A 13,886-nucleotide genomic window follows, 5' to 3' on the forward strand; every position below is an offset into this window, starting at 1 on the left:
TATTTGCTGCTATTAGTAGTTATAGTATTTTAAGGAATCTCAAAATTATTTTGCACATGTTCAGGGTCACTGGATTAAGTATATACTTCCAAATATGATTACTTTAAAGAGAATACAAATTTGGGCACATGAGTTTGGTACCATGTTAAACTAAATAAATATATACTATCTTCTTGTTCACTTAATATCTCATGTGGATTCAGAGAATGCCATGTCCCAAGTACATCTCCTAAAATAAAAATGGTGACATTTTCATATTAAAGGAGAAAACCATCATTTTGTAACTGTTTGCATTTTCCCCTTTTAAAAACATAAACTTGTTTTTAGAGGAATTTTAAAACTAGGGGTTATGTCCATTTAAAGCCCTTGCCTAATAGCTGAGAAAAAAAAGTTTTTATTAGTACTTGACAAGTGCCCTTAAATGCTAGAGACAGAATTACTAAAATGTTTGATAACTTACTGGATTTTTTTTATTCCAGGCAAGGCTGCTCACATTAAGGCCTTTGGTTAAGTCACAGGAAAAGGACCAAAGTCGTTCCAAATTGGCTGGTATTGTTGATTGTTCTGAACCTATTTCTGTTTCTTCTTCCTCTTCCTTCTTAGCCTCTTCTTTTACCTCTTCAAGTTTTTCACCTACTAAAAAGTCTTCAGGTTCTTCAGGTTCTGGTTCTAAAATTAAGTCAAATTAAAAAGAAGATCATTGTGCTCTATACCTACAGGAATCTACCAAAGTCTCCAAAGGGCATCTCTATCTACCACTGACACTTCAGCCATCATTGGATCTGCTGGGTCATATGGCCCAAGGGACTGGGTACCCTGAATAGCTGCCTGAGCCTGTTACAGAATCTTCTGTCATTCTAGGCCCCACTCAAAGCTATTGGTTTTTCAGACCACTCAGTAAACGGACCAGAGGACTCATCCAAATGAGGAATATGTTGCCTCTAAAATGCAAAGACGTCCACTAGGCATTGTGTCTCTTTTTTTTTTTTTTTGGTTGAAGGGGAACCAGATGCAACAATGTATCCTTCACCTTAGAAGGTATATATCTTGACATATTCCATTGCCACTGGACCCTTTGAAATTTCACCGAGGTGGAAGGCCCCTGAAATTTTGTCAGATTTATTTCTCACCCTCTGACATGCAAATGTCTTACCAGCTAAGTCTACTTCCTGTTCACTAGGTCCAATCAGCACAATACCATCAATGTAATGGACCAGTGTGATGTTCTGCTGAAGGGAAAGCTCCCTGCAGACTAAATTATGACATGAAGCAGAACCGTGAAGGTGTACTGCTAACCTGACCAGCTGAAAGCAAATAGCTTCTGGTGGTTTTACCAACAGGTATTGAGGGAAAAAAGCACATTTGTCATATCAATAGCTACACACCAGGTACCATGAGATATGTTAATTTGCTCAGGCAGTGAAACCCTATCTGAAACAACAGCTGCAATTGGAGTCACCACGTGGTTAAGTTTACAACAATCCACTGTTTTTCTCTAGGATCCGTGTGTTTTCTATGTAAGCTAAACAGATGAGTTGAATGGTGAGAGTCAAAAATTCCTGCATATTTCAAGTCCTTGGTGGTAGCATTAATCTCTGAAATCCCTCCAGAAAGGTGGTATTGCTATGATGTACTATTTTCATAGGTATAGGCAGCTCTAGTGGCTTCCACTTCGCCTTTTCCTCCCATATTAGCCCTCACTCCACAGGTCAAGAATCACATGTGGGGATTCTGCCAGTTTCTGAATATTTCTATTTCAAGTATATATTCTGGAACAGGGGAAATAACCACAGGATGATTCAGCGGACCCACTGTGAGATGAAACTGATCTAAAATTCTGTAGATCACCTGACTTTTACAAGTCCTTACTCTGACTTGTAGACCCCAGTGATGTTTTGGGTCTCCCAGAGCTAGTGTGAACTCAGAGCCACTGTTCAGTAATCCCTGAAATTTCTGATTATTTCCTTATCCGCAATGCACAGTCACCCTAGTAAAAGGCTATAGATCCCTATGGGGAAAGCTGGGATAAATACTAACAGTATACATTCTTGGCCGTGTAGCATGATACATTCTCAAAGGGACCCAGTCTCCCCTTTATTCAAGAAGTTCTGGTTCTATAAACTGGCTCAAGAATAGGAATAGGTTAAGGGGATGTGACTTTGTTTTTTAGTGTTTCAAGTTAGAAACACTTGACCTATAACTCTACTGCTTACACAGATTAAGAATTTACAAGAAGTCTGTCTATTATGGGCTGAATCATTTCTCCCCAAAATTCATATATTGAAGCCCTAAGAATGTAGTACCTCAGAATGTAACAGTATTTTGAGACAAGGGATTTAAAGAGGTGATTAAGGTAAAATTAGGCTATTAGTGTGGGTCCCAATCCAATATGATTGGTATCCTTATAAGAAGAGGAAATTTAGACACATCAAGAGAGACAAGGGATGCACACACACAGAGAAAAGACCGTGTAAAGAGGCAGCAAGAGGGTGGCCATCTGCAAGCCAAGGAGAGAGGCCTCAGAGGAAACCAATGTTGCTGGCACCTGGACCTTGGACTTCCTGCCCCCAGAACTGTGAGGAAGTAAATTTCTATTGTTTAAGCCACTCAGTTTGTGGTATTTTGTTATGGCAGTCCTAGCAAACTAATACACCACCTACCAATTTCTCTTCTAAGGACATCGTAATCAACTAGCCAGTGCCCTGGGTCTCTGCAAGTCAGATTATTCTCATTACTGCCTTGTCCCCATTATGGTAAACACACCTACATTTCCTCTGGCAATTAAATGCTGCCCTTTAGCCCCCTCACCTTCAGGATCCAATTACTCTTATTGTATTTAAGGCCCCAGTTCAGAGGCAGCAGCTCTCACTATAAATTCTGACCTACAGAAGAGTGACCACAGAGCTCTTCAAGGATGTTGGGGCTCTCCCTCACAAGTTTATTTCTCACAATTGTGGTGAAAGGTATGTTATCTGGACCCTCTTGGAGTGACCAGGCAGGTCATCATGATAAGTCCGCTCTAACGTTAGAACGTCCCTACGCCTTTGGATACCTTTCTTTATAGTATACCAAGACAGTTCTGATACTTCAGCTCCACTTAGTAAAGGCCACATTTTGGTCCATTATCAGCCAACCAAATAAAAAATTCTTAAAGCCATCTCTAATCCTTAAACTACAACACTGTACCCAGAATCTCTGCTCAGCGGAACCATATTAACTTTGACCTGATCTGACTTTATATTCCTTCCATCATTATCCTATACCCTTAATACCCATTTCCACCTATATTCCTCAGATCTCTGCCTGCATAAATTAGCAAACTCAGCAATTGATTCTCCAAGAATTATAACAAACCAAAATATGTATGTACCTAACAACTTCAAAATACATGAAACAAATAAACAATCAAAACCAATAGCTCTGAAAGGAGACATAAATACACAATTATAATTGGAGATTTCAACACTCCTCTCTCAATAACTGGTAGAACAAGTAGGCAGAAAATCGGATGACCTGAACATCACTATCAACCAACTTGACCTAACCAACATTTATAGAACATTCTATTCAAAAACACCAGAATATATGTTCTTCTCAAGTACCATAGCACATTCTTTAAGATGGACCATATTATGGACCATAAAATGACTTTAGACCACAATGGAATTAAATTAGAAATAAGAGAAAGATAGCTAGAAAATTCCAAAATATTTGTATATTAACACATTTATAACAACACATGGGTCAACGAAGTCTCAAGAGAAATTTTAAAATATATTTTAATGAACTGAAAATACAACATATCAAATCTTATGAGTTTCAGCTAAAGCACTGCTTAGAAAGCATAGAGAAAAGAAGAAAGTTAAATTTGTATCTCACATGTGATCCACCCATTCCACTCCTAGGTACTGACCCAAGAAAAATGAATGCAAATGCCCATACAAAGACTTGTATACCAATATTTTTACCAACTTTATTTGTAATGGCCCCAGACTAGAAACAAATATAAATCAACAGATGAAAGGGCAAACATAGTATAGGATATTCATACAATGGAATACTAGTCAGTTATAAAAAAGAGTGAACAATTGATACATGCAACCACATGAGTGAATCTGAAATAATAATTTTGATTTTAATAATTTTGCTGAGGAAAAGAAGCTAGATAAAAAAGAGTACATAATGCACATTTATATAAAATTCTAGAAAATGCAAACTACTAATCTATATAAGGATATAAAGCAAATCAGTGGCTTCTCAAGGATAGGAGAGGGGCAAAGAGGAACAAGAAGGAAGGATTATAAAAGACATGAAAAAAACATTTGAGATATACATATATATCATTATATATAATTGTATATATTCATTGATTGTGGTGATATATCAAAGCTTTTGAATTGTATGCCTTAAGCATTGGCAGTTTATTGTCACTTATACTTCAATAAAGCTGTTAAAAAATAACAGTGGTATATCACTCTTTAAATGAATCCCAGATAATATAAATACCACAGCAGTTTTTAATTGTGAAGAAAATTACAATCATTTACATGCATAGGTTTTAGCTGTACAGTTTGATGAGTTTTGATAAATATACACACTGATGTAACCAACAATCCAATCAAGATGCAGAATATATCCATCAACCGAAAAAGTTTCCTCATGCTACTTTCCAGTCAAACCTAATCTACCATAGGCAGGCACTGGTTTAATTTCTAAAACCTTGGAGTAGTTTTGTTGGTTACAGCATATCATGAAAATGGGCCCATTGGTATGCATTCTTTTGTGTCTGAATTCTTTCACTTAACAATGTTTTTGAAATCCATCAAGGTTATTTTGTATATAAGTAGTGCACTCAGTTTTATTGCTGAGTAGTGCTCCAGCATTTGTTTAAGCATTGACCTACTGATGGATACCTGGGCTTTTTCCAGTTTGGGGTTATTATGAATAAAGCTGTAATGAGCATTCTTTTATAGGTCTTTTTTGTGGACATATTTTTTTCTCTTGGGTAAATATCCAGGAAAAGAATTATTGGGTCATTGGATGGATCTGTGTTTAACATTTTAAGGAACTTCCTAGCAGACGTCTGGGCTGTACAATTTTATACTCACACAGCAATATATGAAAAACCCAAGCTGCTCCATGTTTTTGCTAACACTTGGTTTTGTCAGTCTTTTTAATTTCAGCCATTCCGGCTAGTGTATTTTTTTTTTTTTTTTTTTGCGGTACGCGGGCCTCTCACTGTTGTGGCCTCTTCCGTTGCGGAGCACAGGCTCCAGACGCGCAGGCTCAGCGGCCATAGCTCACGGACCCAGCCGCTCCGCGGCATGTGGGATCTTCCCGGACCGGGGCACGAACCCGCGTCCCCTGCATTGGCAGGCAGACTCTCAACCACTGCGCCACCAGGGAAGCCCTAGTGTATTGATTTTAACTTGCATTTCCTTGATGACTATGTTTAGTACATTTTCAGGTGTCTATTTGTTGGGTGAAGTTCCTGTTCAAACCTTTTGTCTAATTTTTTTAACATCTTTATTAGAGTATAATTGCTTTACAATCTTTTGTCTATTTTTTCATTAGTCTGTTTATCTTCTTTTTATTGGGCTGTAAATAAATGTCCATTACATATTCAAAACTTAAGTCTTTAGTCAGATGTATGTATTGTAAACATATTTTTCTAGTCTGTTGCCTTGCATTTTTTTCCTAACAGTGTTATTCAAAGAGCAGGTGTTTTAACTATTGCAAAAGTTATATTTTTTTCCTTTATGCCTTGGGATTTTTGTGTATTAAGTATCTTTTCTTATGCTAAGATCACAAATAATTTTTCTTATATCTTCTTCTAGAACTTTATAGTTTTAATTTTTACATTTAAATCTATGGCCCATTCTGAGTTAATTTATACATATGATATGAGGTGACAGTTGATCTTCATTTTTCTGCCCATATGGGTATCCAATTGTTTCAGCACCAATTTTAAAAGATCAGCCTTCCTCTATTGAATCACCTTGGCATGTTTGTTAAAAATCAATTGACCATATAGATCTGTGTTTATTTCTGGACTCACTACTCTGTTTCAATCATCTATATGTCTATCCTTAGACTAATACCACACCGCCTTGATTACTGTAGCTTTATAGTCACTTGTAATCTGGTGGGGTAAGTCCTTCAACTTTATTCTTCTGTTTCAAAGTTGACTTAGTTATTCTAGGTCCTTTGCTTTGCCATATAAAATATAGAATTATATTGTCAATTAATTATCTTTAAAGAAATTTAAAATGGTGAGAAATGTCTCTTACTTTTACTCACATTTTCAAATTCTAGCATTCTCCATTTCTTTGTTTAGATTCTGGTTTCTATTATTATTTTCCATCAGTCTGAAGAATTTCCTTTAATATTTTTTACAGTGCTGGTCTGCTAGCAATGAATTCTCTCAGTTTTTGTTTGTCTGAACATGTTTTTATCTCACCTTGATTTTTGAAGGATATTTTCTCTATATATAGAATTTTTTAGCACAGTAAAAATGTTATTGCACTGTCTTCTGGCTTCTGTTAAGAAATAAGGGCATTATTAGCTTTCTTCCCTAAATGTAACGTGTTTTTTCTGGCACTTTTTAACATTCTTTTTTTGATATATTACTTATAATGTGCCTCAATGTGGTTTTCATTGTGTTTATCTTGCTTGGGTTTCATTGAGCTTCCTATAATTGTTGGTTTAAAGAATTTTTTCAAGTATGGAAAATTTCTAGCTACTCTTTCTTCAAATATTTTTCTGCTTTCACTCCTCTTTATTCTAGTACTACAATTCCAATTACATGCATATTAAATCACATGATCTTGTGACACAGGTCACTAAGGCTCTTTTTTTTTTTTTTTTTTTGGACTTGTTTATCTTTGTACTCCAGTTTGGAATGTTCCTCTTGCTTGTCTTTGAGTTCACTGATCTTCTTCAGTTTTTAGTATTCTGTTAAACCCAAACAGTAAATTTTTCATTTCATGTATTATGTATTTCAGCTCTAGAAGTTCTATTTGGTCCTATATGTAGCTTTCATTACTTTCCTCATTGTATTCTTATTTATTTTAAGTCCTTAAGCATATTTTTATAGCTTTTTCTTTAATAAACTTTATTTTTGTAGAGTAGTTTTAGGGTCACAGCAAAATTGAACTCAAAGTGCAGAGTTCCCAAATCCTCACACACAGATATATGCACAGCCTCTTCCAGATCAACATCCTGCACCACTAGTACATTTGTTACAATCAGTGAACCCATACTGACAAATCATTATCCCCCAAAGTCCATAGTTTACATTAGGATTCACTCTTGGTGTTGTACATTCTGTGGGTTTGGATGAGTGTACAATGACATGTACCCACCATTATGTATCATGCAGAATAGTTTCATCACTCTAAAAATCTTATGTGCTCTGCTTATTCATTTCTCCCAACCCTCTAATCCCTGGAAACGCCTGATTTTTTTACTGTCTCCATACTTTTTCCCTTTCCAGAGTGTCATACAGTTGTAATCAGAGCATGTAGCCTTTTCAAATTGGCTTCTTTCACTTAGTAACACGCATTTAGGTTTTCTCCATGTCTGTTCATGGCTCGATAACTAATTTCTTTTTAGTGCTGAATAATATTCTATTGTCTGGATATACTGCAATTTATTCATCCATTCACCTACTGAAGAACATCTTGTTTGCCTTCAAGTTTGGGCTATTATGAATAAACCTGCTATAAACATCTGCATGCAGATTTCTGTGTGGATATAATTATTCAACTCCTTTGGGTAAATACCAAGGAGTGCAGTTATGGACCATATGGTTACAGCATGTTTAGTTTTGTAAGAAACTGCCAAACTATCTTCCAAAGTGGATGAACTATTGTGCATTCCCACCAACACTGAATGAGAATACTTGTTGCTCCACATCTTTGCTAGCATTTGGTAGTATCAATGTTTTGGATTTTAGCTATTCAATAGTTTTGTGGTGGTATCTCATTGATGTTTTAATTGGAAGTTCCTTAATATATAATGTTGAGTATCTTCTTACATGCTTACTTGCCCTCTGTATATCTCTTTGGTGAGGTATCTGTTAGGTCTTTTGCCCATTTTTAAAAATTATGTTGTTTGTTTCCTTATTGTTGAGTTTTAAGAGATATTTTTATATATTGGATGAGTCCTTTACCAGATATGTCTTTTGCAAATATTTTCTCCAGTCTGTGACTTGACTTCTCATTCTATTGACAATGTCTTTCATAGGGCATAAGTTTTTTTGTGTTTTTTAAAATTATTTTTTATTGAAGTATAGTTGCTGTACAATATTGTATAAGTTAAATATGTACAATATAGTGATTCATAATTTTTAAAGATTATACTCCATTTACAGTAATTATAAAAATTGGCTATATTCCATGTGTTGTACAATATATTCTTGTAGCTTATTCTATACCTAATAGTTTGTATCTCTTAATCCCCTACACAGCCCCTCCTACGTTCCCTCTCCTCACTGGTAGCCACTAGTTTGTTCTCTATATCTGTAAGTTTGCTTCTTCTTTTGTTATATTCACTAGTTTTTTGTATTTTTAGATTCCACATATAAGTGATACACAGTACATGTCTTTCTCTGTCTGACTTATTTCACTTAGCATAATGCCCTCCAAATCCATCCATTTTGCTGCAAAGGGCAAACTTTCATTTTTATTTTTGGCTGAGTAGTATTCCATTGTATATATACACCATATTTTCTTTAGCCGTTTATCTGTTGATGGACACTTAGGTTGGTTCCATATCTTGGCAATTGTAAATAATGCTGCTATGAACATTGGGGTACATGTACCTTTTAGAATTAGTGTTTTTGGTTTTTTTGGCTATATATCCAGGAATGAAATTTCTGGGTCATACAGTATCAATATGGTATAACTTTTTAATTGTAATGAAGTCTGGCTTATCAATTATTTCTTTCAATAGATCATGCCTTTGATGTTAAATCTAAAAAGTCATCATCATACCCAATATCCTCTAGATTTTCTCCTGTGTTGTCTTCTATGAGTTTTATAGTTCTGCATCTTACATTGAGGTTTGTGATCCATTTTGAGTTAATTTTTCTGAAAAGTGTAAGGTCTGTATCTACATTCTTTATTTTTCCCATAAATATTCAGTTGTTCCAGTACCATTTGTTGGAAAGACTATCTTTTCTTTCCATTGTATTGCCTTTCCTCTTTGGTCAAAGATCAGTTGGCTATACTTATGTGTATCTATTCTGGGCTTTCTGTTCTGTTTCATTGATCCGTGTGCCTATTCTTTCACCAATACCACACTGTCTTAACTACTGTACCTTTATGGTAATTCTTGAAGTCAGGTAATTCCAGTCCTCCAACTTTGTTCTTCTCCTTCAATATTGTGTTGGCTATTGTGGGTACAATAGCTTTTTAAAATTCCTTGTCTTGAGTTAGTGTCTCCCTAAAATTAGGGCACCTGCTGGCCACTGGTGGGGAACCCTGACACCCAAGGAGATGGGAAGAACCCCCAAGTGAACCGGATCTTCGTTCACTTGCTGGGGGTTCGGCTGGCTCTGCAGCGTGAGCTCCAAGTCTGAACCACTGGACTAACAGAGAACCTCAGACGCCAGGGAATATTCATTGGAGTGAGGTCTCACAGAGGTCCTCATCTCAGCACCAAGACCCAATTCTACCCAACAGCCTACAAACTTCAGAGTTGGAAGCCTCAGGCCAAACAACCAGTAAGACAGGAACACAATCCTACTCATTAAAAAAAAAAAAAAATGAGATGGCAGAAAATTATGTCACAGATGAAGCAGCAAGGTAAAAACCTACAAGACCAAAAACTTGAAGAGGAAATAGGCACTCTACCTGAAAAAGAATTCAGAGTAATGATAGTAAAAATGATCCAGAATCTCGGGAAAAAAATGGAGGCACAGATTGAGAAAATACAAGAAATGTTTAACAAAGATCTAGAAGAACTAAAGAACAAACAAACAGAGATGAACAACACAGTAACTGAAATGAAAAATACACTAGAGGGAATCAATAACAGGATAACTGAGGCAGAAGAACGAATAAGTGAGCTGGAAGACAAAATGGTGGAAATAACTGCGGAGGAGCAGAATAACGAAAAGAGAATGAAAAGAATTGAAGACAATCTCAGAGACCACTGGGACAACACTAAACACACCAACATTCGAACTATGTGGGTCCCAGAAGAAGAAGAGAAAAAGAAAGGGACTGAGAAAATATTTGAAGACATTATAGTGGAAAACTTCCCTAACATGGGAAAGGAAACAGTCACCCAAGTCCAGGAGTACAGAGAGTCCCATACAGGATAAACCCTAGGAGAAACACACCAAGACACATATTAATCAAACTAACAAAAATTAAACACACAAAAAAAATATTAAAAGCAGCAAGGGAAAAACAAAAAATAACATACAAAGGAATCCCAATAAGATTATCAGCTGATTTTTCGGCAGAAACTCTGAAGGTCAGAAGGGAGTGGCAGGATATACTTAAAGTGATAAAAGAGAAAAACCTACAACCAAGATTACTCTATCCAGCAAGGATCTCATTCAGATACGACAGAGAAATTAAAAGATTTTCAGACAATTGAAAGCTAAGAGAATTCAGCACCACCAAAACAGTTTTACAACAAATGCTAAAGACTCTTCTCTAGGCGGGAAACACAAGAAAAGAAAAAGACGCACAAAAACAAACCCAAAACAATTAAGAAAACTGTAATAGGAACACACATATCAATAATAACCTTGAATGTAAATGGATTAAATGCCCAAACAAAAGACACAGACTGGCTGAATGCATATAAAAACAAGACCCATCTATATGCTGTCTACAAGAGACCCACTTGAGACCTATGGACACATACACACTGAAAGTGAAGGGATGGAAAAAGATATTCCATGCAAATGGAAATCAAAAGAAAGCTGGAGTACCAATATTCGTATCAGATAAAATAGACTTTAAAATAATGAATGTTACAAGAGATAAGGAGGGACACTACATAATGATCAAAGGATCAATCCAAGAAGAAGATATAACAATTATAAAAGTTTATGCACCCAACATAGGAGCACTTCAATACACAAGGCAAATGCTAACAACCATGAAAGGAGAAATCAACAGTAACACAATAATAGTAAGGGACTTTAACACCCCACTTACACCAATGGACAGATCATCCAAAATGAAAATAAATAAGGAAACACAGCTTTAAATGATACATTAAACAAGATGGACTTAATTGATATTTATAGGACATTCCATCCAAAAACAGCAGAATACACTTTCTTCTCAAGGGTTCATGGAACATTCTCCAGGATAGATCACACCTTGGGTCACAAATCAGGCCTTGGTAAATTTAAGAAAATTGAAATCATATCAAGCATCTTTTCTGACCACAACACTATGAGATTGGAAATAAATTACAGGAAAAAACTGTAAAAAACACAAATACATGGAGGCTAAAGAATACGTTACTAAATAACCAAGAGATTGCTGAACCTCAAAAATGAAATTAAAAAATACATAGAAACACATGATAACGATACGAAATGACCCAAAAGCTATGGGATGCAGCAAAAACGGTTCTAAGGGGAAAGTTTATAGCAATACAATCCTACCTCAAGAAACAAGAAAAACCACAAATAAACAATCTAACCTTACACCTAAAGCAACTAGAGAAACAACAAACAAATCCTAAAGTTAGTAGAAGGAAAGAGATCATAAAGATCAGAGCAGAAATAAATGAAATAGAAATGAAGAAAACAATAGCAAAGATCAATAAAACTAAAAGCTGGTTCTTTGAGAAGATAAACAAAATTAATAAACCCTTAGCCAGACTACTCAAGAAAAAAAGGGAGAGGACACAAATCAATAAAATTAGAAATGAAAAAGTAGAAATCACAAGTGACACTGCAGGCATACAAAGGATTATAAGAGACTACGACAGACAACTATATGCCAATAAAATGGACAACCATGCAGAAATGAACAAATTCTTGGAAAGGTACAATTTTCCAAGACTGAACCAGGAAGAATTAGAAAATATAAACAGATTGATCACACGTAATGAAATTGAAACCGTAATTACAAATCTTTGACAAAAAAAAAGTCCAGGACCAGATGGTTTTACAGAAGAATTCTATCAAACATCAAGAGAAGAGCTAACAGCAATCCTTCTCAAACTCTTCCAAAAAAAAGCAGAGGGAGAAACACTCCCAAATTCATTCTACAAAGCCACCATCACCCTGACACCAAAACCAGAAAAATATATCACAAAATAAAGAAAGTTATAGACCAATATCACTGATGAACGTAGATGCAAAAATCCTCAACAAAATACTAGCAAACAGAATCCAACAGCACATTAAAAGGATCATACACCATGATCAAGTGGGATTTATCCCAGAGATGCAAGGATTCTTCAGTATACGCAAATCAATCAATGTGATACACTACATTAATAAATTAAGGAATAAAAACCATATGATCATCTCAATAGATGCAGAAAAAGCTTTTGACAAAATTCAACACCCATTTAGGATAAAAGCTCTCCAGAAAATGGGCATAGAGGGGACCTAGCTCACCATAATAAAGGCCATATATGACAAGCCCACAGCAAGCATCATACTCAATGGTGAAAAACTGAAAGCATTTCCACTAAGATAAGGAACAAGACAAGGATGCCCATTCCCGCCACTCTTATTCAACATAGTTTTGGAAGTCCTAGTCACAGCAATCAGAGAAGAACAAGAAATAAAAGGAATATAAATTGGAAAAGAAGATATAAAACTTTCTCTGTGTGCTGATGACATGATACCATACATAAAAAATCCTAAAGATGCCACCAGAAAACTACTAGAACTAATCAATGAATTTGGTTAAGTAGCAGGATACAAAATTAATGCACAGAAATCTCTGGCATTCCTATACACCAACAACAAAAATCAGAAAGAGAAATTAAGGAAACACTCCCATTTACCACTGCAACAAAAAGAATAAAATACCTAGGAATAAACCTGCATAAGGAGGCAAAAGACTTATACCCAGAAAACTATAAAACACTGATGAAAGAAATCAAAGATGACATAAACAGATGGAGGAACATACCATGTTCTTGGATTGGAAGAATCAACATTGTGAAAATGACTCTACTACCCAAAGCAATCTACAGATTCAATGCAATCCCTATTTAACTTCCAATGGCATTCTTCACAGAATTAGAACAAAAAATTTTACAATTCATATGAAAACACAAAAGACCCCGAATAGCCAAAGCAATCTTGAGAAAGAAAAGCAGAGCTGGAGGGATCAGGCACCCTGACTTCAAACTATACCACAAAGCTACAGTAATCAAGACAGTATGGTACTGGCACAAAAACAGAAATATATATCAATGGTACAGAATAGAATGCCCAGAGATAAACCAACGCACATATGGTCACCTAATTTACGACAATGGAGGCAAGAACATACAATGGAGAAAAGACAGCCTCTTCAATAAGTGGTGCTTGGAAAACTGGACAGCTACATGTAAAGGAATGAAATTAGAACACTACCTAATACCATACACAAAAATAAACTCCAAATGGATTAAAGACCTAAATGTAAGACCGGACACTATAAAACTCTTAGAGGAAAACATAGGAAAAACACTCTGACATAAATCACAGCAAGATCTTTTTTGACCTACCTTCTAGAGTAATGGAAATAAAAACAAATGGGACTTAATTAAACTTAAAAGTCTTTGCACAGCAAAGGAAACCATAAACTAGACAAAAAGACAACCCTCAAAATGGGAGAAAATATTTGCAAATTAAACAACAGACAAAGGATTAATCTCCAAAATATACAAACAGCTCATGGAGC

The 13,886-nt window shown here is 35.6% G+C and overlaps 1 protein-coding gene across 1 annotated transcript in view; it reads right to left on the reverse strand.

Moving 5' to 3' along the window:
- The window catches only part of DNAI4 (dynein axonemal intermediate chain 4), a 124,586-nt gene that overhangs the window by 26,097 nt on the left and 84,603 nt on the right, over positions 1–13,886 (reverse strand). The window contains exon 9 of the mRNA XM_060023527.1: positions 461–669. Within this exon, the coding sequence (XP_059879510.1) occupies positions 461–669 (209 nt within the window). The remainder of the gene's footprint in view (positions 1–460; positions 670–13,886) is intronic.

Source organism: Delphinus delphis, chromosome 1 (assembly GCF_949987515.2).
Source record: "Delphinus delphis chromosome 1, mDelDel1.2, whole genome shotgun sequence".
Taxonomy (NCBI): domain Eukaryota; kingdom Metazoa; phylum Chordata; class Mammalia; order Artiodactyla; family Delphinidae; genus Delphinus; species Delphinus delphis.